At 46.8% G+C, this 27500-nt stretch overlaps 1 protein-coding gene across 1 annotated transcript in view; it reads left to right on the top strand.

Annotated features, from left to right (window-relative positions):
* Positions 1 to 27500, top strand: part of pdia5 (protein disulfide isomerase family A, member 5) — a 36678-nt gene that overhangs the window by 4250 nt on the left and 4928 nt on the right. The window contains exons 3-14 of the mRNA XM_034561221.1: positions 43 to 130; positions 9008 to 9091; positions 9190 to 9235; positions 9955 to 10047; positions 11140 to 11200; positions 12326 to 12393; positions 14244 to 14335; positions 15496 to 15567; positions 17263 to 17399; positions 23148 to 23218; positions 25118 to 25281; positions 25817 to 25947. Of these exons, the coding sequence (XP_034417112.1) occupies positions 43 to 130; positions 9008 to 9091; positions 9190 to 9235; positions 9955 to 10047; positions 11140 to 11200; positions 12326 to 12393; positions 14244 to 14335; positions 15496 to 15567; positions 17263 to 17399; positions 23148 to 23218; positions 25118 to 25281; positions 25817 to 25947 (1107 nt within the window). The remainder of the gene's footprint in view (positions 1 to 42; positions 131 to 9007; positions 9092 to 9189; positions 9236 to 9954; positions 10048 to 11139; positions 11201 to 12325; positions 12394 to 14243; positions 14336 to 15495; positions 15568 to 17262; positions 17400 to 23147; positions 23219 to 25117; positions 25282 to 25816; positions 25948 to 27500) is intronic.

Here is a 27500-nt window from a genome sequence, read left to right as displayed (position 1 = left end):
GGGTTCTGGTGACGAGCTGAGCGGTTTCTTCTCTGTCTGCAGCTTCGTCGGGGGACTCCCACCTGAAGCTGCTATCAGATGTGGCCCAGACGGTCAAGGGCCAGGGGACTATTGCCTGGGTCAACTGTGGGTAAGTAATGGCAGATTTAAACAAGCTTTAGAGGACTGTCTCCTTGCCCCCTTCCCTCCCTCCAGGACTCCTGTCCTCTTTGACCTCCCGGCCTCCTTCAGTACTAACAGAGTCATGGTTCTGTTGTCAGGGCTCACTGATTGGAGCGAGAGAAGATTATGTTTCTGTTATCTATTCATTTATAGTTATATACACACCCTGGCGTTGAGTCGGCTTTACAGGAAGCTCCGGGAAGAGAAGCTGACCTCTAGAAGGAGAGAAGCTGACCTCTAGAAGGAGAGAAGCTGATCTCTAGAAGGAGAGAAGCTGACCTCTAGAAGGAGAGAAGCTGACCTCTAGAAGGAGAGAAGCTGATCTCTAGAAGGAGAGAAGCTGACCTCTAGAAGGAAGAGAAGCTGACCTCTAGAAGGAGACAAGCTGACCTCTAGAAGGAGACAAGCTGACCTCTAGAAGGAGACAAGCTGACCTCTAGAAGGAGAGAAGCTGACCTCTAGAAGGAGAGAAGCTGACCTCTAGAGGGAAGAGAAGCTGACCTCTAGAAGGAGAGAAGCTGACCTCTAGAGGGAGAGAAGCTGACCTCTAGAAGGAAGAGAAGCTGACCTCTAGAAGAAGAGAAGCTGACCTCTAGAGGGAGAGAAGCTGACCTCTAGAAGGAGAGAAGCTGACCTCTAGAAGAAGAGAAGCTGACCTCTAGAAGGAGAGAAGCTGACCTCTAGAGGGAAGAGAAGCTGACCTCTAGAAGGAGAGAAGCTGACCTCTAGAGGAAGAGAAGCTGACCTCTAGAAGAAGAGAAGCTGACCTCTAGAAGGAGAGAAGCTGACCTCTAGAGGGAATAGAAGCTGACCTCTAGAAGAAGAGAAGCTGACCTCTAGAAGGAGAGAAGCTGACCTCTAGAAGAAGAGAAGCTGACCTCTAGAAGGAGAGAAGCTGACCTCTAGAAGGAAGAGAAGCTGACCTCTAGAAGGAGAGAAGCTGACCTCTAGAGGAAGAGAAGCTGACCTCTAGAAGGAGAGAAGCTGACCTCTAGAGGGAAGAGAAGCTGACCTCTAGAAGGAGAGAAGCTGACCTCTAGAAGAAGAGAAGCTGACCTCTAGAAGGAGAGAAGTTGACCTCTAGAAGGAAGAGAAGCTGACCTCTAGAAGGAGAGAAGCTGACCTCTAGAAGGAAGAGAAGCTGACCTCTAGAAGGAGAGAAGCTGACCTCTAGAGGAAGAGAAGCTGACCTCTAGAAGGAGAGAAGCTGACCTCTAGAGGGAAGAGAAGCTGACCTCTAGAAGGAGAGAAGCTGACCTCTAGAAGAAGAGAAGCTGACCTCTAGAAGGAGAGAAGCTGACCTCTAGAGGGAAGAGAAGCTGACCTCTAGAAGGAGAGAAGTTGACCTCTAGAAGGAGAGAAGCTGACCTCTAGAGGGAAGAGAAGCTGACCTCTAGAAGGAGAGAAGCTGACCTCTAGAGGAAGAGAAGCTGACCTCTAGAAGGAGAGAAGCTGACCTCTAGAAGAAGAGAAGCTGACCTCTAGAAGGAGAGAAGCTGACCTCTAGAGGGAAGAGAAGCTGACCTCTAGAAGAAGAGAAGCTGACCTCTAGAAGGAGAGAAGCTGACCTCTAGAGGGAAGAGAAGCTGACCTCTAGAAGGAGAGAAGCTGACCTCTAGAGGGAAGAGAAGCTGACCTCTAGAAGGAGAGAAGCTGACCTCTAGAGGGAAGCGAAGCTGACCTCTAGAAGGAGAGAAGCTGACCTCTAGAAGGAGAGAAGCTGACCTCTAGAAGGAGAGAAGCTGACCTCTAGAGGGAAGCGAAGTTGACCTCTAGAAGGAGAGAAGTTGACCTCTAGAGGGAAGCGAAGCTGACCTCTAGAAGGAACAGTCGGACGTGTTTGTGTCCACGTTCCCTCCTCCGCTAACGACGTGCTAATGCTAAGCAGATATTTACACTGAGCCGGGTTCATCCCAGCGGGGCGCGTGGATCCACTCCCAGGCTTCGTGGGGAAGCATTGTGCTATTTGGCGTATTTCAACCCCCCATTTCTAAAACGGGCCCGTTCCAAAAAGCGGCGCTTCGGCTGCGAGCTCCATGGTGGACTGAAGGGGGGGGGGGGCACAGCGTGAGAACCGTCAGCCCTGCCAAGGAAGAAGGCCAGGATGACACACTTTGAGCAGATGACGGGCAGCTGAGTGCGGGCCAACTGGGATCCACCGGAGAGCCGGTGACCTCATCCATGCTGCCACGTTCTTTCTGGAAGGTCTGCCCGTGGGGGGAAGCACGGCCCGGTCCGGATCAGTGGGAACCAGCACAAACCAGAGTACTAATCAAGTGTTCTGCATGATGAATCCATTATTAATCCTTCATGAAGAGGACTCAACATCTCAAAAGCAACTTTTATACATGTTATTTCACTGATTGTTTAATCAGCTGGAACAACAACCTTGTTACGTCACCTTTTCATAATGCGTCTCAAGAGGAGAAGAACAGTGTTGTTCTATCTATAATAATACCTGAGCCATGAAGTAGAGAACTAGAACACGTCTTTAGTGCAGAATTACTCCGTTATTATGACATTAATCATTAAAAGAAAAGAAATACACAAGTTGAATTTCACAATTAATTTGTCTTTGCAAAAAATGGAAAACAATGGAATCTACATTTCAACATATTTCTAAATAAAATAGATATTAGAATAGAAATGAATTATGAGCTGTTTAACTTCCTAAAGCTCTGAGCTAATTAATACACGTCATTACATTTCATGTCATTTAGCTGACGCTTTTATCCAAAGCGACTTACAACCATGTTACATTCATACACTGTAGAACAGCTACAGGGAACAATTCAGGGTTAAGTGTGTTGCTCAAGGACACATCGACTAGGGCGGGGATTGAACCACCAACCCCCTGATTGAAAGACAGACCTGCAAACCACTGACCCACAGTCGCCCTATCACACCAAGAACGACTATGGACCACCTGACTTTACCCTTGTGTGGTGGACCTCTGATGGACCTCTGACTTTACCCTCATGTGGTGGACCTCTGATGGACCACCTGACTTTACCCTTGTGTGGTGGACCTCTGATGGACCTCTGACTTTACCCTCATGTGGTGGACCTCTGATGGACCACCTGACTTTACCCTCATGTGGTGGACCTCTGATGGACCACCTGACTTTACCCTTGTGTGGTGGACCTCTGATGGACCACCTGACTTTACCCTCATGTGGTGGACCTCTGATGGACCTCTGACTTTACCCTCATGTGGTGGACCTCTGATGGACCTCTGACTTTACCCTCATGTGGTGGACCTCTGATGGACCTCTGACTTTACCCTCGTGTGGTGGACCTCTGATGGACCACCTGACTTTACCCTCGTGTGGTGGACCTCTGATGGACCACCTGACTTTACCCTTGTGTGGTGGACCTCTGATGGACCTCTGACTTTACCCTTGTGTGGTGGACCTCTGATGGACCTCTGACTTTACCCTTGTGTGGTGGACCTCTGATGGACCACCTGACTTTACCCTTGTGTGGTGGACCTCTGATGGACCACCTGACTTTACCCTTGTGTGGTGAACCTCTGATGGACCACCTGACTTTACCCTCGTGTGGTGGACCTCTGATGGACCACCTGACTTTACCCTCATGTGGTGGACCTCTGATGGACCTCTGACTTTACCCTTGTGTGGTGGACCTCTGATGGACCACCTGACTTTACCCTCGTGTGGTGGACCTCTGATGGACCTCTGACTTTACCCTTGTGTGGTGGACCTCTGATGGACCACCTGACTTTACCCTCGTGTGGTGGACCTCTGATGGACCACCTGACTTTACCCTCGTGTGGTGGACCTCTGATGGACCACCTGACTTTACCCTCGTGTGGTGGACCTCTGATGGACCACCTGACTTTACCCTCATGTGGTGGACCTCTGATGGACCTCTGACTTTACCCTCGTGTGGTGGACCTCTGATGGACCACCTGACTTTACCCTCGTGTGGTGGACCTCTGATGGACCACCTGACTTTACCCTCGTGTGGTGGACCTCTGATGGACCACCTGACTTTACCCTCATGTGGTGGACCTCTGATGGACCACCTGACTTTACCCTTGTGTGGTGGACCTCTGATGGACCACCTGACTTTACCCTCATGTGGTGGACCTCTGATGGACCACCTGACTTTACCCTCGTGTGGTGGACCTCTGATGGACCACCTGACTTTACCCTTGTGTGGTGGACCTCTGATGGACCTCTGACTTTACCCTTGTGTGGTGGACCTCTGATGGACCACCTGACTTTACCCTCGTGTGGTGGACCTCTGATGGACCACCTGACTTTACCCTTGTGTGGTGGACCTCTGATGGACCACCTGACTTTACCCTTGTGTGGTGGACCTCTGATGGACCACCTGACTTTACCCTTGTGTGGTGGACCTCTGATGGACCACCTGACTTTACCCTCGTGTGGTGGACCTCTGATGGACCACCTGACTTTACCCTCGTGTGGTGGACCTCTGATGGACCTCTGACTTTACCCTTGTGTGGTGGACCTCTGATGGACCACCTGACTTTACCCTTGTGTGGTGGACCTCTGATGGACCTCTGACTTTACCCTTGTGTGGTGGACCTCTGATGGACCACCTGACTTTACCCTCGTGTGGTGGACCTCTGATGGACCACCTGACTTTACCCTCGTGTGGTGGACCTCTGATGGACCACCTGACTTTACCCTCGTGTGGTGGACCTCTGATGGACCACCTGACTTTACCCTCATGTGGTGGACCTCTGATGGACCTCTGACTTTACCCTCGTGTGGTGGACCTCTGATGGACCACCTGACTTTACCCTCGTGTGGTGGACCTCTGATGGACCACCTGACTTTACCCTCGTGTGGTGGACCTCTGATGGACCGCCTGACTTTACCCTCATGTGGTGGACCTCTGATGGACCACCTGACTTTACCCTCGTGTGGTGGACCTCTGATGGACCGCCTGACTTTACCCTCATGTGGTGGACCTCTGATGGACCTCTGACTTTACCCTTGTGTGGTGGACCTCTGATGGACCACCTGACTTTACCCTTGTGTGGTGGACCTCTGATGGACCACCTGACTTTACCCTTGTGTGGTGGACCTCTAATGAACCTCTGACTTTACCCTCATGTGGTGGACCTCTGATGGACCACCTGACTTTACCCTTGTGTGGTGGACCTCTGATGGACCTCTGACTTTACCCTCATGTGGTGGACCTCTGATGGACCTCTGACTTTACCCTTGTGTGGTGGACCTCTGATGGACCACCTGACTTTACCCTCGTGTGGTGGACCTCTGATGGACCTCTGACTTTACCCTCATGTGGTGGACCTCTGATGGACCACCTGACTTTACCCTTGTGTGGTGGACCTCTGATGGACCACCTGACTTTACCCTTGTGTGGTGGACCTCTAATGGACCACCTGACTTTACCCTTGTGTGGTGGACCTCTGATGGACCTCTGACTTTACCCTCATGTGGTGGACCTCTGATGGACCACCTGACTTTACCCTCGTGTGGTGGACCTCTGATGGACCACCTGACTTTACCCTCGTGTGGTGGACCTCTGATGGACCACCTGACTTTACCCTCATGTGGTGGACCTCTGATGGACCGCCCTTCACGGCCTTTGTTCTCTCCGTACTGAACATTAGCTAATGAGTCGTTCTAACTTCCCCCGGGCCTCCGTTTGTTTCGGGTTTGAAGAGTACCGTTTCATTAGCTGATTCATGGAACCGGATTGCCACGCAGCCTTTTATCCTCAGTCGGCCCTTTGGTCGTACGAACACAAGAAGACTAAGAGGCTGAAAGCCAGCTGCCATTGTTGTACTGGTTTGGTACCCAGTTGGGTGGTGGCCTTTTTACTTTCTTTCAAAAAGTGCAATTTATTAATGGTATTTCATGCATGGTGGCATCTTCTCTTTGAAGTGTTGTGAGAAAGATATCGCTGCTGTCTCGCACAAAGAGACACTTACATGTTGTTGCTACAAAGAGGCCAATCAGGTTGGCAGCCGTCTGCGAGGAGATTCAAAGAAACGTGAAATCAGACAAAAAGGAAACGGTAAAGAATAAGAGTTAAAGTTTACAAAGCAGGAACATGTTTTGAGGGATGAAAAGAGTCTTTTTATGAAGGAGGAAATATGTTCATGATCATAGTTGATGAGTCGACTAATCAGGTGTTTTAATCAAGTCCTTTTTATGCTCTATGACTTATTACCAACAAACATATGAGCACATTTCTGTGGTGCTTTTGTGAGATGATTTTTCCAGTAACTTTTCAATTCAATTCAGTTTATTTTGTGTAGCCCAATATCACAAATTACAACCTCCCCTCAGAGGGCTTTACAATCTGTACACATACGACATCCCTGACCTTTGACCTCACATCGGATCAGGAAAAACTCCCCAAAAATAACATTTCACAGGGAAAAAATGAAGAAACCTTCAGGAGAGCAACAGAGGAGGATCCCTCTCCCCGGATGACTCAGTTTTAATCGGTCATAATCGTGTCGGCCACAGACCGTTGAACAGAAGTGGACCGACGTTATGAAGAGTTCTGTGGGGACATGTAATCACTTTGAGTACAGCTGTAGTTTGTATACAGATATGTACACAAAGAATGACTGGTTGTTCTGATTGGTCCATGGATCAGAGCCCAAACTGCCCCATTGCACAACTTTAAAATCATCTAAATCAGCAGTTTCACATCATTGAGGTAACATCCACTTGAACGAGGGTCCCTCGTCTTCCCTTTACTGGCTTGTTGTTTCCTTTACGTGGGTTTAGTGAGGACATTGTTGTCCCCACTGGTTTGCCAGTTCAAGGAGCAGCAGGCTGGTTTTGATTGGATGAGTAAGCTCCATCTCCAGGTACGAGTGGAGGTCACATCTGCTCCTGGTGTGGCCCGACCGGTGCCATCTGCCTTCATGAGTCAGCAGGAGAGGCCTTAACGGGTACCTTTTGGTCATTTCATGTCTCGGTGACTAAAAGGGGGAACTGCTTGGTAAAGCTGGTCCAGTATTGAAGGAGACGTCTGGACTAATGTAATGTCACCACTTGGGTCCACTGAAAGGTCCTGTGTTTGTGATTTATAGCTGACAACATTATGGAAAAGAGGCATAAAACGTTCTTCTTCATCTTTCTCTTGATCCAGTCTGTTTTATCGTCTCGGTTGGAGAAGTCTCGTTCTCAAATCTCACGAGAGGTCACTTCATCTCGAACATTGAACAATCTTTTAGGTAACAATGAGCTACGAACACCGCCCTGCTCTCTGCAACGCACAGGGCAACAACAACAACCAGATCAAGAGAAAAGGATGTATGTGTCTAGAGAGTCCTTTACAAAATGACTCAGATCGATCCTGATCAGTATCTGTTAATATGGATCATAAATTATCAGTTATTGGCGGCAAATGTGATCATTGATCTAAAAGTTGTATATTCTCCTTTTTTTTTCTACCTCGTCCGAGCCGCGAGGAAATAGTGTGTAAGCATCCTGAAGTTTAAGCCGACACTGGAACAAAGACCCTCATGAGAACTGAGCTCTGGGTCAAGGTTTTGCTCTCTGTGGTGGAGCCTCTCTCTCTCAATTACAGGAATCCGCCTCTGTGCTGACAATAAGCACAATAATATAGGACGTAATCAACACTATTCCCTTTGCAGATGTCTGCCTGCTGGAGCCACTAATAAATGGCTTATTTAAATAGCGCTGTGCATCTCGGTGCATTGATCTCATGAAGTAAAGGGTTGATGCAGTTAAGTCTTCTCTCCTCTCTTAATTCAATGCAGAGAAGCTTTATGGGAAAGAAAAATATGTTGGCAAAGCATATTCACACAGAATTAAGGATATAATACAAGTGATGGGACAAAGAAACGGGAGAACAATGTGCATTAAAGAAGAAAGACTCAACAGGAAAAGATGTTCTCATCTGGGTCTGTCCACGGTGGACTGGTCTCTACTGGATCTGGGTCTGTCCACGGTGGACTGGTCTCTACTGGATCTGAGTCTGTCCACGGTGGACTGGTCTCTACTGGATCTGAGTCTGTCCACGGTGGACTGGTCTCTACTGGATCTGGGTCTGTCCACGGTGGACTGGTCTCTACTGGATCTGAGTCTGTCCACGGTGGACTGGTCTCTACTGGATCTGGGTCTGTCCACGGTGGACTGGTCTCTACTGAATCTGGGTCTGTCCACGGTGGACTGGTCTCTACTGAATCTGGGTCTGTCCACGGTGGACTGGTCTCTACTGAATCTGGGTCTGTCCACGGTGGACTGGTCTCTACTGAATCTGGGTCTGTCCACGGTGGACTGGTCTCTACTGATCTGGGTCTGTCCACGGTGGAATTGGTCTGTCCACGGTGGACTGGTCTCTACTGAATCTGGGTCTGTCCACGGTGGACTGGTCTCTACTGATCTGGGTCTGTCCACGGTGGACTGGTCTGTCCACGGTGGACTGGTCTCTACTGGATCTGGGTCTGTCCATGGTGGACTGGTCTCTACTGGAGTCTGAGCTGAAAGAGGTTCTGGTCAACCTGCATGATGTCATCTGGTTTCACCAGAATCCGACCCGGTGGCTCCGATGAGGAGCTTTATGAAGAACTCTGTACAACCAGACCATCTTCTCTATGGTGGTCTGTTTTCTGGTGGAGGTCTATAGAGGACCAGGACTAGACTGAGGTCTACAGAGGACCAGGACTAGACTGAGACTGTTTCAGGACCAGGTAGAAGTTGTGGTGTTTTAGAGGCTGTGTATTTACTAGAACACCTTGCTTTGCTTAGTAAATGTATTTATGGATGGATGAATCATCTGTTCCAGATCATTCTAGAATCTGACGGTTTCTTTTCTATTTCCCATCTCTGTCTCAGAGACTCGGAGGGCCGTAAGCTCTGCAAGAAAGTGAAGGTGAACCCGAGCTCCAAACACGGAGGAGCAGAGCTGCTGCATTACAAGTGAGTAGCCGTTAGCTCGCCTTCTGTGTTCTGTGTTCTGTGTTCTGTGTTCCTGGGCTCACCAGGCCTGGAGTTCACCGTTCATGCTGCCGTTTCAGAGACGGGACGTTCCACACGGAGTACAGCCGGCCGGCCACCTTCAAGGTGAGTGCGCCGCTGAGACGTCTCTTCACTCCCAGCTCTCATTTTGTTTACAGTCAGTAACCGTATTTTAGGGTCGTCGTTTCCTGTGCGACGATGAGCTATTAAGGGAAATATACCGCATGAATGTGATTTCTCTGACTAATATTTCAAAATGTTATCTCCAGGCCTGTATTAATAGTGCAATGTAAAACCTCCATGAAAAGCAGAGCAAATAACCACCAGGTAGCTTTCGTCAATATAAACGTGTGACACGTCGTTATATCGGTTAGATTCTTCTGATCATTATTCTCCCGGTGTGTTGCTCAGGTTTCTTTCCCTGGCAGATGGAACGTCCTCATGAAACAATAAAACACCAAAAGTCTGAGTTTAAACCATTGCCAAGTAATCCCGATGATGATGGTGATAATAACATCATCATCTCTAAATATTCCTCCCGTGTCCACGCTGTCATGCCACTCAATGAAAGATGTCCTGCTGTTGCAGACATATGGTTCATTATATTTACGCAGGTCTTTACCAGGCCCAGCACCAGACACTTAAAGGTCCCGGAGTAGCTTTGACGCCTCTTGGCTGGACCAACATGTTGCTCTCTCTGTGCTTCAATCTGGCAACCCAGAGTTGTGACTTCTGCAAAGTAAAATCATCAACAGTCACTCTGTTGTTCACATTTAGTGCCTAGTTGTGATGATCTGAAGGGGTTCTGCTTGTCCTCCATTCAGTCCATGGTGGCGTTCTTGAAGGACCCATCAGGACCCCCACTGTGGGAGGAGAACCCTGAGGCCAAAGACATTGTCCACATAGAGACAGAAAAGGTAGGTTTGTGACCTAAATGACCTTTTGAGCTTTGAGGTAAACTGTAGGGAAGCTTTGGCTGCTCAGTTAACCGAAGGCTTCCTGAACATGAAAGGATCTACATGTACCATGATGCATTGCACCCAAGCTTCTGTCCAACCTTACCAAGACCAGAGGGTATAGAGACCTAGACCAGACCAGAGGGAATAGAGACCAAGACTAAGACAAGAGGGTATAGAGACCAATACCAGAGGGTATAGAGACCAAGACCAGAGGGTATAGAGACCAAGACCAGAGGGTATAGATACCAATACCAGAGGGTATAGATACCACGACAAAGAGGGTAGAAAGACCAAGACCAGAGGATATAGAGATCAGGACAAGACTAAGACCAGAGGGTATAGAAACCTAGACCAGACCACAGGGTAAAGAGACCAAGACCAAGACCAGAGGGTATAAAGACCAAGACCAGAGGGTATAGAGACCAATACTCAGACCAGAGGGTATAGAGACCAAGACAAGACTAAGACCAGAGAGTATAGAGACTAAGGCAAGACTAAGACCGGAGAGTATAGAGACTAAGGCAAGACTAAGACCGGAGGGTATTGAGGATGTAGCCGTTAATGTGAGGCAGGGTCTACCTCTCCTTCCCTCCTCTCCTCGTTGAAGGTATGATCAGCAGCTGACTCAGCAGCATGTCCACCTCAGGAACTAAGACCAGAGACCAAGTGAGGGATCAAAGACTTCATGCAAACAGAAGTCACTCATATCAAATGAAATCATATGCAGGGCTTTGAAAGCTCTTTAATTAAACCAGCAGCCCTTCTGTGGGGTTGCTGTGCTCGGGCCCGGAGGCTTGTTGAAGGTGTCAACAGGGGATTGTGCTGAATGGGGGTGTTTTGAAGAGGAGGTGGTGAGCAGGAACTGGTCGGGATCCAAAGAAGAAAGTCCTGTATTCTCTTAATCAGTCCAATAAACTGAGAGTGCAAAGATGATGGTATGCTCAGTACCTTCAGAGCTCTGAATGCTAAACAGAGGAATCTACCCTGAGTAGTGACTGACAGACCACTTCCTGTTCTAATATATACTGGACACCTCTCTCTCGTTTGAAGGACTTCAGGAAGCTGCTGAAGAAAGAGGAGAGGCCGGTCCTCCTGATGTTCTACGCTCCCTGTGAGTCCTTTCATTGCCTCTGTGTTCGGGCTCTGTTATAGACATGCTATAGACATGCTATAGACATGTTATAGACAACATATTGGGGTCAATCGACAGCTGTTACTGTCCAGAAGAAGTGAGAATAATACCATGGAAGACGAGAGAGCCTCATGTTGTGTTGAATACCTGCCACTTACTTATCTGTGAACATGCTGTATTTTATTGAATTATTTGTATTTTCATTCCTGATTAATATCAATTAGTTTTGAAATCTTTAATGATCTTTTAGATTTTAAGAAATTTGTTCAAAGTGTTCTGCGTCATCTGACAACTGAAGATTAATTTGAACGCTCAAGAACAATACGAAATTGCCCAAAATACCACATTAAGACACCAAGACCTCGAGGAACACCAGAGAAAAGCCATGCTGGGATTTGGTATTAAGAATTTGACATTTGGAGATTTTTGCAAATGTTGAATTTTTCGAAAGCTTGGATGGCGAGCGCTTCTGTTGGGGAGTCTGATATATAATTCTATGTTTATATATATATATATATATATATATATATTTTATTTTTTTTATATATATTTGTTTTTATATATATATATATATATATTTTTTTTTTTTAAAAATATATATATATCATTTATTTTTATATATAAATAAAGCCATACATCGTTTAAATATCTTTTGTGGTTGTAAAGTTTCACGTGGCCGTGGTTATCCTCAAAGGGTCGTTTTATAAAGTGACGATGATCTCACTCCAATGAAATGGGGACCGACTTCATCACACATGGATAATATGAGAGTCTCGGATTTCCAGTTTAACCCAATTTATATAATTCAAAGACTGTTTGGGGAACTCATTCAAATGCACAACAACTGGTTTGTACTGCACATGTTTATCATTAAGCAGTTCTGTGAAGGAGAGACTCATTTTCATTCACATATCTTGAGGTCAGAGGTCAACGGATCCGTGTGAATTGTGGAGTTAAGTTAATATGCACAAAGTACTTTATTACCTTCATATAAACCCTGTAAAGAAGTACAGTATTGAATGTGTAAAGAAACAAACTACTTGATATTTACTTGCATCTAGATTGTTCTTCGTTGTAACCACCGCCCTGGGTTTTGTCTTGCAGGGTGCGGCGTTTGTAAGAGAATGCAGCCCGTCTTTCAGCAGGCGGCCACAGAGACCAAAGGAACACATGTGAGTCCGCCGCTGCTCCTGGTTTCTGCTGCTTCTCTGGGATCTGTAGATTACATGAGATGTGTCGGCGGTGAGTCTGCATGGTCAGGCTTCCTGCTCGGCCTCGGCGACCTTTGAAGGCACAGTAGCGTTTTGATTCTGCATTTAACGGTAATTTAGGAACCCTGAACCGACCGCTCTCTTCTGGACGTGTTTGGGTCGGCATCGACCCACCAGAGCCGTTTTGAATGATTCCAGAGGTTCACGCCGTGTACAGGTGTATAACCAGTGTGCACCTGTAGCGACCATTAAGCACTAATGTCCTCCCAGATGAAGTTTACAGCCTCGGTATGGATTAAATGTCCATTTAGCCCCCCCTGGTATCTTTAGAGACTCATGGTGGGGCAGGGGGTCTGGTATCTCTAGAGACTAATGGTGGGGCAGAGGGTCTGGTATCTCTAGAGACTCATGGTGGGGTGGGGGGTCTGGTATCTCTAGAGACTAATGGTGGGGCAGGGGGTCTGGTATCTCTAGAGACTCATGGTGGGGTGGGGGGTCTGGTATCTCTAGAGACTAATGGTGGGGCGGGGGGGTCTGGTATCTCTAGAGGCTCATGGTGGGGGTCTGGTATCTCTAGAGATTCATGGTAGGGTGGGGGGTCTGGCATCTGGAGACTCATGTTGGGGGGGTCTGGTATCTCTAGAGACCTGGAGACTCATGGTGGGGGGTCTGATATCTCTGGAGACTCATGGTGGGGGGTCTGCTATCTAGAGACTCATTTGATCCTGGTGGTCTGCCAGGTCCTACCTCTCTGGCCTCGGCTCTGTTTTCATTGAGATGTATTCAGTTGTAGCTCATTTAGATTCACACGACACGACGAGACACTGAAGACATTCATTGACATTTAAAACTGAACAAAACGTCCTCAGAGGGAACCTGAGAAATGTCCAGGTAGACACGCCCCCTTTATGACAGGTGACTACATGTGTAGCATCTCGTAGTTAGCATGCAGGTTAACACATGCTAACGGTAACACGTGCTAACGTTAACACAACACATGCTAACGGTAACACGTGCTAACGTTAACACAACACATGCTAACGGTAACACGTGCTAACGTTAACACGACACATGCAAACGGTAACACGTGCTAACGCTAACACGACACATGCTAACGGTAACACATGCTAACGTTAACACGACACATGCAAACGGTAACACGTGCTAACGCTAACACGACACATGCTAATGGTAACACGTGCTAACGTTAACACAACACATGCTAACGGTAACACGTGCTAACGCTAACACGACACATGCTAATGGTAACACGTGCTAACGTTAACACAACACATGCTAACGGTAACACGTGCTAACGCTAACACGTGCTAACGTTAACACGACACATGCTAACGGTAACACGTGCTAACGTTATGTCCTCTTTTCGTTCTCCCAGGTTTGAACATTTCCTCCTTTTATATTCCTGATGCTAAATAAATGTTACTATTTAAATTGTCTAAATTAATTAAATTGCGTGGCCTAATGAAACGTGGCGTTGTTATATATTTTATTATATATTCTTCTCGTGTTCCTCACCTGCCTGTTTTAGTACGATGTCTTCATCCCTTTGTTTCACAGAGCCGTCTCCTTTTGTACCGGCTGTCATGACGACGACTAACCCTTTCATGTGTGTGTGTTTGTGTGTGTGTGTGTGTCTGTGTGTGTGTGTATGTGTGTCTGTCTCTGTGTGTGTGTGTCTCTGTGTTTGTGTGTGTGTGTGTGTGTGTGTGTGTGTTTGTGTGTGTGTGTGTGTGTCTGTCTCTGGGTTTGTGTGTGTGTGTGTGTGTGTGTGTGTCTCTGTGTGTGTTCAGGTGCTGGCGGGGATGAACGTGCACCCGGCTGAGTTTGACGGCCTCAAGCAGGAGTTCGACGTCAAAGGCTACCCGACCTTCTGCTACTTTGAGTGAGTGGAGCGTCTCATCCGTCTCACTTAAGGCCCCCTTAAGCCCCGCCCCCCACCCCCCATCAGAGTAGGGCCACTTCAAACACAGAGTCCTCTTAACCAGCAGCAGCGTGATGGTGGATCAGGTTCAGGACTCCTCGAGGTGTGAAGGACAACGTTTCTCAGAAGCTTTGAGGTTGTGTTTCACTTTATTCTCTACGCCGTGGTCACTTTGATTCTTTCTTTTAGGCCGATACTTCCTTTTCCAGGCTTAGTTTAAAGGTAATAAAGTAGTTTATGAACATGGGATATGAGTTTATAGATAATCCCTCATGTTCAAGTCACACAGAATGTAGCGACGTTAGCCCCCCCCACCTTCATATTTACAGTGTTGTTTAACTGTGAGCTTCTTATTCCTCCAGCGCGGCCTTTTAATTAGAGTGCGACTGATTAAGTGTCTTTGTGGTTAGTCGCTAAGTGTGTGTTTGCCCACACACACTCACACACCCACACACACACACATCCGCTGAGTCGTAGTCCGTCCGTTAGCCGGCGACACATTAGCGTCAGTGAGCTAACGAGCGTCTGAGCCCATCGGCGTCGGTAATGAGCCCCTCGCTGAGGCTAATCACCGCCCCCCCCCTACTAAGACGGAGTGTTCCTGCTCTTTTCACCTCTCCAGTCCTGAGGATTAAGGAGCGCTCACAAACCCGGTTCAGCCGTCCAATCAGTGGAACAGCACCTCGCGCTCCCGGGTCCTCGCCGTGTGCGTTAAACCAAGACAAACACACAGAACCGCCGCGCTGAACGCGTTAAAAGTTGACGTTGAATTCCAATCGTGTGTGTGTGTGTGTGTGTGTGTGTGTGTGTGTGTGTGTGTGTGTGTGTGTGTGTGTGTGTGTGTGTGTGTGTGTGTGTGTGTGTGTGTGTGTGTGTGTGTGTGTGTGTGTGTGTGTGTGTGTGTGTGTGTGTGTGTGTGTGTGTGTGTGTGTGTGTGTGTGTGTGTGTGTGTGTGTGTGTGTGTGTGTGTGTGTGTGTGTGTGTGTCGATGACCAATCCATCGCCCTGTTTGTGATGTCCTGCCTGCTTTAATCACATTCACTCCTACTGGACTGCAGGTTTATGATACTCAGAAGAATATAACCACATCCCATAATGTGGTTCTTGTGCTCTGTCTTTAGGAAGGGGAAGTTCCTCCACCACTATGAGAACTACGGAGCCTCAGCCAAAGATATCGCTGACTGGATGAAGAAGTGAGTATCTTCCTCCTCCTCCTCTGACAGGTTGCTGTTATCTCTCCTCAAACACAACACACTCCATTCATAAAACCAGTGATGTGACCTCTGACCTCTGAGGGCTGCTGGTCTCCTGCTGCCTCCAGCTGGTAGTGAGTTTGTGTTATTGAGAGATTAATGCTTCACTAAGCAGCAGCAGGAGACCAGCAGCTCTGAGAGGTCACTGGTTTTATGAATGGAGTCTGGTGGGTCTGAGGAGAGAGTGATGGAAAGGGGAGGAGGTGAAAAGACATCCTGCCTCCGTCACCAAGGAGACCGCTCCAACCCCTTTTCCTTCATCACACCTCTTCCTCACCCTGGCTCACCTTGTCAATCTACACCTGCTCAGTGCTGTCTCATTCCTCTCTCCCCTCGTCTCCTTTCCCTTTCCGTGTGAAGGGCTGGACAGCCTGACTCCCCCAGAGGCCACAGCTGTCACAGGAAGTGTGTCCTGAGCTCTCGTTAATAACTTAGAAGGTTTCTACTGGAGCAGAAACACACGTACACTTCTTCTACTACATCCAGGGAAACCGCAGTAAAACACTGGTTAAAGGAGCAGCGTGTGAGATTCAGTGCCATCTAGTGGTCAGGTTGTATTTTGCAGACAAATGATTACCCCTCTGCTGCCCCGCCCCCTTTATAGTAGAGTTATTATTTTATTACCACAAGGAGCCGCTCTTCTTCATGACTAAATCATTGCTTTTACTTTATTAAACAAATACACTTTTGTATTTGTATTTAATTGAATTAGAAGTTTTATTTAGATTTTAATATTGTTTTTAGAAATAGAAATACTCTCTTTAGATAATAAACACATAAAAACATGAACAAGTACTAATATAAAGTAGTGGCTTATCAATACCAGATCTTTAATTATGTGTGTCATAACTCTTCTAGGTATGAACATGAACGTGTTCTTAGTGGGTTCCAGCTCATCCCGTAATGTTCCACGAGTTCTCAAAACAAAAACACGAGCCGACCTTATTAAACATGTCTCATATCAGGGGAAAAGCTGAAAATGAGTTTTTGCACTAAACGGCGTGGAAAGGTTTTCCAGGAAGGTCTAATCTGGAGACTCATCTGGTTTCTTCCCCCTCTTGGTGCCACTTGTTCCTCCCCAGATTAAACCCCTACAAGTTGCTCTTTGCTCTGACAGGAGTCACCATCTGAGCCATTAAAGCATCCTGACGTTTCCTTCTAGTTTCTGTGATAAGTGCACCTTCAGTCCCCGATAAGCCCTGATCCGGGTCTCTATGTGTCAGAGGGATGCACAATAAACCCATGACCTTCTGGACGAGAAGCAGTGTGTGTCTGAGAAGTAGAAGAGAATGTGTGTACACCCGTCATCGGGGCGGGGCTGCTTCGGTCCAGATGTGTGTGTGTGTGTGTGTGTGTGTGTGTGTGTGTGTGTGTGTGTGTGTGTGTGTGTGTGTGTGTGTGTGTGTGTGTGTGTGTGTGTGTGTGTGTGTGTGTGTGTGTGTGTGTGTGTGTGTGTGTGTGTGTGTGTGTGTGTGTGTGTGTGTGTGTGTGTGTGACGCGTTGGGTGGAGAGCGGGTTTACAGCTGGGTCTGATTTCTGCAGATTACACGCCAGCTGGAACGCGTCTGCTTTTATGTAAAAAGAAAACGTCCCTCATCACTTCTGCCCCCCCCCCCCCCCCCCTTCCTGTTCCAGCCCTCAGGCCCCCCAGCCGAAGGCCCCCGAGGTGCCGTGGTCGGAGACGGACTCCCCGGTCTACCACCTGACCGACGAGTCCTTCGACAGCTTCCTGGAGGAACATCCTGCGGCCCTCATCATGTTCTACGCCCCCTGTGAGTCAGAGGGCGGGGGGGCGATCACTGCTTGAACCAATCGATCAATTACTGATCATTCATCATGTGACTGGTTTTATTTATCAAGCCAACTGATGCCAGGAATGTGTTCGAAGACAGTAGAGTAGTGTGTGTGTGTGTAGAAAGTAGAACTACAATTACTTATTATCAACATAAAACAACAAATACTCACATTTTTCGAATAAGTTAAATTGGTAATTAATTAGCAAATTGTTGATCCACTAAAAACATACAACGAAGTGTTTTTGCACCAGAAACCAAGAGTTGTGAACAAGTCCTGAAAAGCTTCTTTCACATATTTTTTACAATCAGCTGATCTCATTTCCTCCTTAAACGTGGACCGTTTCCATCCTGAATCGTTGTTCATGAAGTGAATGTGTGCAGCTCCTCACTCTGAGCTCAGCTGGTGACGTGTTGTCGATGGATAAGGAGCCCAAAGCTCAGCGTCATGGATACTGCAGAAGGCTCACTCCTTCACACTGTGTCAAACAGAGTTTCTGATTCAGGCCAATCAACCACATCCAGGTCTCACCGCCGTGCTCCGGAACCACAGAAACCCCCAAAAGACCCTTTAGTGTCACATGACCCGCTCGTCTTCACGACTCTTCATCGCTCACACACGCCCGTTGGTCTTTCTGTGTTCACGCACCATCCTGCTGCTGCACGCACTACTTTGTAGCTATATTACTTTGTAGCTATTTTACTTTGTAGCTATATTACTTTGTAGCTATTTTACTTTGTAGCTATACTACTTTTTAGCTATATTACTTTGTAGCTATATTACTTTGTAGCTATACTACTTTGTAGCTATACTACTTTGTAGCTATACTACTTTGTAGCCATACTACTTTGTAGCTCTACTACTTTGTAGCTATATTACTTTGTAAATATATTACTTTGTAGCTATACTACTTTGTAGCTATACTACTTTGTAGCTATACTACTTTGTAGCTATATTACTTTGTAGCTATATTACTGTGTAGCTATACTACTTTTCAGCTATATTACTTTTTAGCTATATTACTTTGTAGCTATACTACTTTTTAGCTATATTACTTTGTAGCTATACTACTTTGTAGCTATACTACTTTGTAGCTATATTACTTTGTAGCTATACTACTTTGTAGCTATTCTACTTTGTAGCTATATTACTTTGTAGCTATATGACTTTGTAGCTATACTACTTTGTATAGCTACAAAGTGATATACCGGTGAGAGGTTCTAACGTCCAACTGGTGAGAGATGTCCTAACGTCCTACAGGTGAGACACGTCCTACCGTTGAGAGAGGTTAGGACGTCTCTCTCCGGTTGGACGTTAGGACGTCTCTCACCGGTTGGACGTTAGGACGCCTCTCACCTGTAGGACGTTAGGACGTCTCTCACCTGTAGGACGTTAGGACGTCTCTCACATGTAGGACGTTAGGACGTCTCTCACCTGTAGGACGTCTCTCACCTGTAGGACGCCTCTCACCTGTAGGACGCCTCTCACCTGTAGGACGTTAGGACGTCTCTCACCGGTTGGACGTTAGGACGTCTCTCACCGGTAGGACGTCTCTCACCTGTAGGACGTCTCTCACCTGTAGGACGTTAGGACGTCTCTCACCTGTAGGACGTTAGGACGTCTCTCACCTGTAGGACGTTAGGACGTCTCTCACCGGTAGAACGTCTCACCTGTAGGACGTTAGGACGTCTCTCACCTGTAGGACGTCTCTCACCTGCAGGACTTTAGGACGTCTCTCACCTGTAGGACGTCTCTCACCTGTAGGACGTTAGGACGTCTCTCACATGTAGGACGTTAGGACGTCTCTCACCTGTAGGACGTTAGGACGTCTCTCACATGTAGGACGTTAGGACGTCTCTCACCTGTAGGACGTTAGGACGTCTCTCACCGGTAGAACGTCTCACCTGTAGGACGTTAGGACGTCTCTCACCTGTAGGACGTCTCTCACCTGTAGGACGTCTCTCACCTGTAGGACGTCTCTCACCTGTAGGACGTTAGGACGTCTCTCACCGGTAGAACGTCTCACCTGTAGGACGTTAGGACGTCTCTCACCTGTAGAACGTCTCACCTGTAGGACGTTAGGACGTCTCTCACCTGTAGGACGTCTCTCACCTGTAGGACTTTAGGACGTCTCTCACCTGTAGGACGTCTCTCACCTGTAGGACGTTAGGACGTCTCTCACCTGTAGGACGTTAGGACGTCTCTCACCTGTAGGACGTTAGGACGTCTCTCACCTGTAGGACGTTAGGACGTCTCTCACATGTAGGACGTTAGGACGTCTCTCACCTGTAGGACGTTAGGACGTCTCTCACATGTAGGACGTTAGGACGTCTCTCACCTGTAGGACGTTAGGACGTCTCTCACCTGTAGGACGTTAGGACGTCTCTCACCTGTAGGACGTTAGGACGTCTCTCTGGGTCACAGACGTTCGTCCTGCTCGGATAGCAGCCAGTCACACACGCATCCAATCAAGGACATTCAGCTGAAACAGACTGCATCTCACACACACACACACACAGACACACACACATATCTGTGCACTTATCGAACACATATTTCATACCGTGACACAAACATTTATTGCACACAATTCCACCGCATATCTCCGTCTCACACACTCACACAGGAGCAGATCCCGGCCCTGCTGCCTGCTGCAGTTCTCTTAATGGCCCGGCTGTCAGAGTGAGATTAATGGTCCAAACCACCGCCATCAGCGCTGCTGTCCACCTCTCAGCGCCGCCGGCCTCTGCGTCCTCTGAGCAGCACTCAGCAGGGTTTGTTTGCGTGAAGCTTTTCCTTACGGTGTAAAAAAAAAAACTTCTGTTTCCCAGAGTGAGGCTGATTATATTCCGGACCGAAAAACACCATAAAACTCTCCCACTCTGCCAACGCTGTTAGCAGAAAGAAAAAGGAAATGGTTGAAGACAGAGGGTCCTTCCTGCAGATATGGCATGTGTTCTTTAAATAGTCGGCGTTACGATGTTTAATCGCAGCCATAAGCTGTACAAACATGGAAATAGTTTCATATATAAAACATGTAGAACCTGCAGGTTCTTTTATGATTTATGTCCTAACTGTGTTCTTTTGCACTAAAGACGTGTTCTAGTTATCTCTACCTCTTGTTCTGAAGAGGAGCAAGACTTTTATTTTGAAAATCAAGAGCACAGAGAGAGAAATTCACTGCTTTGGGGTTTAGAGGGTCCTCCAAGAAGTCCTCACTATAGAAGCCACAGGCTCAAAGCTACAAAGTAATATAGCTACAAAGGAATATAGCTACAAAGTGATATAGCTACAAAGTGATATAGCTACAAAGGAATATAGCTACAAAGTAGTATAGCTACAAAGGAATATAGCTACAAAGTGATATAGCTACAAAGGAATATAGCTACAAAGTGATATAACTACAAAGTGATATAGCTACAAAGTGATATAGCTACAAAGTGATATAGCTACAAAGGAATATAGCTACAAAGTAGTATAGCTACAAAGGAATATAGCTACAAAGTGATATAGCTACAAAGTAATATAGCTACAAAGTGATATAGCTACAAAGGAATATAGCTACAAAGTGATGTAGCTACAAAGTGATGTAGCTACAAAGTGGTATAGCTACAAAGTAGTATAGCTACAAAGTAGTATAGCTACAAAGTAGTATAGCTACAAAGTAATATAGCTACAAAGTGATATAGCTACAAAGTAGTATAGCTACAAAGTGATATAGCTACAAAGTGATATAGCTATAGCTACAAAGTGATATAGCTATAGCTACAAAGTGATATAGCTACAAAGTGATATAGCTACAAAGTGATATAGCTACAAAGGAATATAGCTACAAAGTAGTATAGCTACAAAGGAATATAGCTACAAAGTGATATAGCTACAAAGGAATATAGCTACAAAGTGATATAACTACAAAGTGATATAGCTACAAAGTGATATAGCTACAAAGGAATATAGCTACAAAGTAGTATAGCTACAAAGGAATATAGCTACAAAGTGATATAGCTACAAAGTAATATAGCTACAAAGTGATATAGCTACAAAGGAATATAGCTACAAAGTGATGTAGCTACAAAGTGATGTAGCTACAAAGTGGTATAGCTACAAAGTAGTATAGCTACAAAGTAGTATAGCTACAAAGTAGTATAGCTACAAAGTAATATAGCTACAAAGTGATATAGCTACAAAGTAGTATAGCTACAAAGTGATATAGCTACAAAGTGATATAGCTATAGCTACAAAGTGATATAGCTATAGCTACAAAGTGATATAGCTACAAAGTGATATAGCTACAAAGTGATATAGCTACAAAGTGATATAGCTACAAAGTGATATAGCTATAGCTACAAAGTGATATAGCTATAGCTACAAAGTGATATAGCTACAAACAGAGGACTCTGGCTCATCAGTTTGATTTGGAGATCTCACGCCACAGTGACTCAGTTAAACGAGCCCCCTCCCTCCCACACACATCAAGGCATATCACGCTTGATTTATAGCCGGCTGCACGTTGCATCTTGAATAAAAGAATTCCTGAACTGTTTTGACAAGGGCAATTTAGCAAGTTTGGAAATGCACCAAGTCTCGTTTCAAGCATCTATGCACGGCGGCGCTCATCGTTCATCTCGTCTGAACGGCAAACATATCGGACACGTTTGACACAAATATTGTGCTTTTTATATCTATCTATCTATCTATCTATCTATCTATATATCTATCTATATATATATCCTATCCATCTATCTATCTATCTATCTATCTATATATATATCCTAGCTATCTATCTCTATCTCTATCTCTATATATACACATATAAATAAAGAGTTGTCTCACTGCTCATGCAGTACTCCACAGCAGACGGATTGTTTATTTATTGCTGTTGTATTTGTCTGCAAACAGTCGTACTACAAAGACACAACCACCTCCAGATAGTACACACTATAATACACAGTTGTACTACAAAGACACAACCACCTCCAGATAGTACACACTATAATACACAGTCGTACTACAAAGACACAACCACCTCCAGATAGTACACACTATAATACACAGTTGTACTACAAAGACACAACCACCTCCAGATAGTACACACTATAATACACAGTTGTACTACAAAGACACAACCACCTCCAGATAGTACACACTATAATACACAGTTGTACTACAAAGACACAACCACCTCCAGATAGTACACACTATAATACACAGTTGTACTACAAAGACACAACCACCTCCAGATAGTACACACTATAATACACAGTTGTACTACAAAGACACCACCACCTCCAGATAGTACACACTATAATACACAGTTGTACTACAAAGACACCACCACCTCCAGATAGTACACACTATAATACACAGTTGTACTACAAAGACACCACCACCTCCAGATAGTACACACTATAATACACAGTTGTACTACAAAGACACCACCACCTCCAGATAGTACACACTATAATACACAGTTGTACTACAAAGACACCACCACCTCCAGATAGTACACACTATAATACATAATTACATAATTACATAAGTATTAAGTTATCCTGTTATTGCATAACATCCTTTTCACGATTTATCCCGATTATCATTATTATCATTTATTGATCAGGTTTTCTATATAATATTCAAACGGAGAAACGTCTCAACATGTGAAACTAGCAGAAGGTTCTGTGGTTCTGTGGTTCTGAAGGTTCTGACGTGTGCTGTGACTCCTTCAGGGTGTGGACACTGCAAGAAGATGAAGCCGGAGTACGACGAGGCTGCAGAGGTCCTCAACAAGGGCTCCAACGTGAGTGTGTGTGTGTGGTGATAGTAACGTCCTGTGTGTGTGTGTGGTGATAGTAACGTCCTGTGTGTGTGTGTGGTGATAGTAACGTCCTGTCTGTGTGTGTGTGTGTGTGTGTGTGTGTGTGTGTGTGTGTGTGTGTGTGTGTGTGTGTGGTGATAGTAACGTCCTGTGTGTGTGTGTGGTGATAGTAACGTCCTGTCTGTGTGTGTGTGTGTGTGTGTGTGTGTGTGTGTGTGTGTGTGTGTGTGTGTGTGTGGTGATAGTAACGTCTTGTGTCTCTGTGTGTCTCTGTGTGTGTGTTGTCACTAGGTGTGTGTCTCTGTGTGTGTGTTGTCACTAGGTGTGTGTCTCTGTGTGTGTTGTCACTAGGTGTGTGTCTCTGTGTGTGTTGTCACTAGGTGTGTGTCTGTGTGTGTGTTGTCACTAGGTGTGTGTCTCTGTGTGTGTGTTGTCACTAGGTGTGTGTCTCTGTGTGTGTTGTCACTAGGTGTGTGTCTCTGTGTGTGTTGTCACTAGGTGTGTGTCTGTGTGTGTGTTGTCACTAGGTGTGTGTCTCTGTGTGTGTGTTGTCACTAGGTGTGTGTCTCTGTGTGTGTTGTCACTAGGTGTGTGTCTGTGTGTGTGTTGTCACTAGGTGTGTGTCTCTGTGTGTGTGTTGTCACTAGGTGTGTGTCTGTGTGTGTGTTGTCACTAGGTGTGTGTCTCTGTGTGTGTGTTGTCACTAGGTGTGTGTCTCTGTGTGTGTTGTCACTAGGTGTGTGTCTCTGTGTGTGTTGTCACTAGGTGTGTGTCTCTGTGTGTGTTGTCACTAGGTGTGTGTCTCTGTGTGTGTTGTCACTAGGTGTGTGTCTCTGTGTGTGTTGTCACTAGGTGTGTGTCTCTGTGTGTGTTGTCACTAGGTGTGTGTCTCTGTGTGTGTTGTCACTAGGTGTGTGTCTCTTTGCTGCTCGTCTCTGGATGTGATTAAGGGGGCGTGTCCCTCCGTCCTCTGTGGTAATCTAACACTCCTCCATAAAACAGCCCCCCCTGGTTTAGACTCGAGACCGGATCCGGGTTCTCCATCACGTCACAAGTAGTTCATAAAAACCTCTTAGGGATTAAAGAAAGGAGGAGGATTCGTTTTAGATGTTTAGAAACAGGAACTCTTAAAGATCTACATTTGAGGAAGTAGGTAGGTAGATGTGTTGGTCTAGGTCGGTCTATGTTAGTCTCTGTTGGTCTAGGTCGGTCTGTTAGTCTCTGTTGGTCTATGTTAGTCTCTGTTGGTCTAGGTCGGTCTATTTTAATCTCTGTTAGTCTAGGTCGGTCTATGTTAGTCTCTGTTGGTCTAGGTCGCTCTATGTTAGTCTCTGCTGGTCTAGGTTGGTCTATGTTAGTCTCTGTAGGTCTAGGTTGGTTTATGTTAGTCTCTGTTAGTCTAGGTCGGTCTCTGTTGGTCTAGGTCTGTCTATGTTAGTCTCTGCTGGTCTAGGTTGGTCTATGTTAGTCTCTGTAGGTCTAGGTTGGTTTATGTTAGTCTCTGTTAGTCTAGGTCGGTCTCTGTTGGTCTAGGTCTGTCTATGTTAGTCTCTGCTGGTATAGGTTGGTCTATGTTAGTCTCTGTAGGTCTAGGTTGGTTTATGTTAGTCTCTGTTAGTCTAGGTCGGTCTCTGTTGGTCTAGGTCTGTCTATGTTAGTCTCTGCTGGTCTAGGTTGGTCTATGTTAGTCTCTGTAGGTCTAGGTCGGTTTATGTTAGTCTCTGTTAGTCTAGGTCGGTCTATGTTAGCCTCTGCTGGTCTATGTTGGTCTCCTTTGGTCTCTGTCATGCTGTGTTAGTCTCCGCTGGTCTACGTTGGTCTCTGTCGTGCTGTGTTGGTCTAAGTCGGTCACATGACTGACGTCCTGCCTCTGGTCCACAGAGCCCGGGCGTGTTGGCGGCGGTGGACTCCACGGTGCACAAGGCCGCCGGCGAGCGCTTCAAGATCTCCGGCTTCCCGACGGTGAAGTTCTTCCTGCGCGGCGAGGACACCTTCACGCTGCCTCAGCTGCGCAGCAGAGACAAGATCATCGAGTTCATGCACAGGTGAGACCGGGCCACTTCCTGTGGGCTCAGATACCGCCGGTCCACTTCCTGTCGGCTAAGGCTCAGGACCACCTGGTCCACTTCCTGTCGGCTCTCGACCGCCGGTCCTTTAGTTTAGTCGAATGTTTAGTGAAAGAAAGACGATCGGTTTCTGGAGGGTTGACAAAGATGCTTTAGAAACAGGAAGTGATTCAAATCCATATAACACACATTTAACACTTCTTTAACCTTAGGTTAGTTTAAAGGGAACAAAGTAGTTTATGAACATGAGATATGAGTTTACACAATTATTATCCCTCTGTACGCAAACACAAACAAAGCTTTGCTTATTTGAACACATTCATCTTTTTCTGAAAAAGCAAGATAAATACTTTCTCTCTGTTTGATATTATTATTATAAAACCCCTCTCTCTCTCTCTCTCTCTCTCTCTCTCTCTCTCTCTCTCTCTCTCTCTCTCTCTCTCTCTCTCTCTCTCTCTCTCTCTCTCTCTCTCTCTCTCTCTCTCTCTCTCTCTCTCTCTCCCCCTCTCTCCAGTCCCCAGGCTCCTCCTCCACCAGAGCAGTCTTGGGAGGACCAGCCCTCCAGCGTCAGCCATCTTGGATCGGAGGACTTCCGAGAGGCGCTGAAGAAGAAGAAGCACGCTCTGGTCATGTTCTACGCTCCTTGTGAGTGAGAATGAGTCGTCATGGACTCACTTCCTGTGTGTGAGCTGTCAATCATCTCCTCATCAATGACTATGAAACCCCACCCGAGCCCCAGAGGTCACATGACTGACAATAGATCGGCTCAAAGTCTACTCCGTCTGTAGCGTCTGCTCTGTCTGCTCCGTCTGTAGCGTCTGCTCTGTCTGCTACGTCTGTAGCGTCTGCTCTGTCTGCTCTGTCTGCTCCGTCTGTAGCGTCTGCTCTGTCTGCTCCGTCTGTAGCGTCTGCTCTGTCTGCGCCGTCTGTAGCGTCTGCTCTGTCTGCGCCATCTGTAGCGTCTGCTCTGTCTGCGCCGTCTGTAGCGTCTGCTCTGTCTGCGCCGTCTGTAGCGTCTGCTCTGTCTGCAGCGTCTGCTCCGTCTGCGCCGTCTGCGCCGTCTGTAGCGTCTGCTACGTCTGTAGCGTCTGCTCTGTCTGCGCCGTCTGTAGCGTCTGCTCTGTCTGCGCCGTCTGTAGCGTCTGCTCTGTCTGCTACGTCTGTAGCGTATGCTCCGTCTGTAGCGTCTGCTCTGTCTGCTCCGTCTGTAGCGTCTGTTCCGCCTGCAGCGTCTGCTCCGTCTGTAGCGTCTGCGCCGTCTGTAGCGTCTGCTACGTCTGTAGCGTATGCTCCGTCTGTAGCGTCTGCTCTGTCTGCTCTGTCTGCTCCGTCTGTAGCGTCTGCTCCGTCTGTAGCGTCTGCTCTGTCTGCTCCGTCTGTAGCGTCTGCTCCGTCTGTAGCGTCTGCTCCGTCTGTAGCGTCTGCTCTGTCTGTAGCGTCTGCTCCGTCTGCAGCGTCTGCTCCGTCTGTAGCGTCTGCTCCGTCTGTAGCGTCTGCTCCGTCTGTAGCGTCTGCTCCGTCTGTAGCGTCTGCTCCGTCTGTAGCGTCTGCTCTGTCTGCTCTGTCTGCTCCGTCTGCAGCGTCTGCTCCGTCTGTAGCGTCTGCTCCGTCTGTAGCGTCTGCTCCGTCTGTAGCAGTGAACTCGTGATATGAGTGAACATGTTTCTCGGAGCGAAGCGAGAGTGAAACGTTCCCTCTGAGCTCCTCATTCTTTACCAAAAGGGCGTTTTATGAAATTTGGCTTTCAGGATTGCGACAGAACCTTTAAAGGTTTGAAGGCCGTTTAAAGTTGCAGCTAAAGGGCTCCAAACTAAACTGTCCATCCATCCATCCATCCATCCATCCATCCATTTTCAATACCGCTTATCCTCATTAGGGTCGCGGGGCGCTGGAGCCTATCCCAGCTGACATAGGGCGAAGGCAGGGGACACCCTGGACAGGCCGCCAGTCCATCGAGGGCAATTATAAGTGTTGTGAAACAATAATACAAAAGAAAAGATGTTAATATAAGTAGAATCATCATTCGAGGTAGTATTTAAAACTCATAAAACAACACATGCAAAGCAAATAAACGAGGGATAATTCTGTTAAATATGAAACGTGGACTAAAGACATGATGCTGCAATAGAGACAATAAGCCTTTCAGGGCAGAAGCTCATATTAAACCAATAGTAGAATCGGTGTGTGTGTGTGTGTGT

Source organism: Cyclopterus lumpus, chromosome 21 (genome assembly GCF_009769545.1).
Source record: "Cyclopterus lumpus isolate fCycLum1 chromosome 21, fCycLum1.pri, whole genome shotgun sequence".
In the NCBI taxonomy this organism is placed as follows: Eukaryota; Metazoa; Chordata; class Actinopteri; order Perciformes; family Cyclopteridae; genus Cyclopterus; species Cyclopterus lumpus.
The sequence above is the reverse complement of the archived record's forward strand: the minus strand, read 5'-3'. Positions and strand labels throughout refer to the sequence as shown.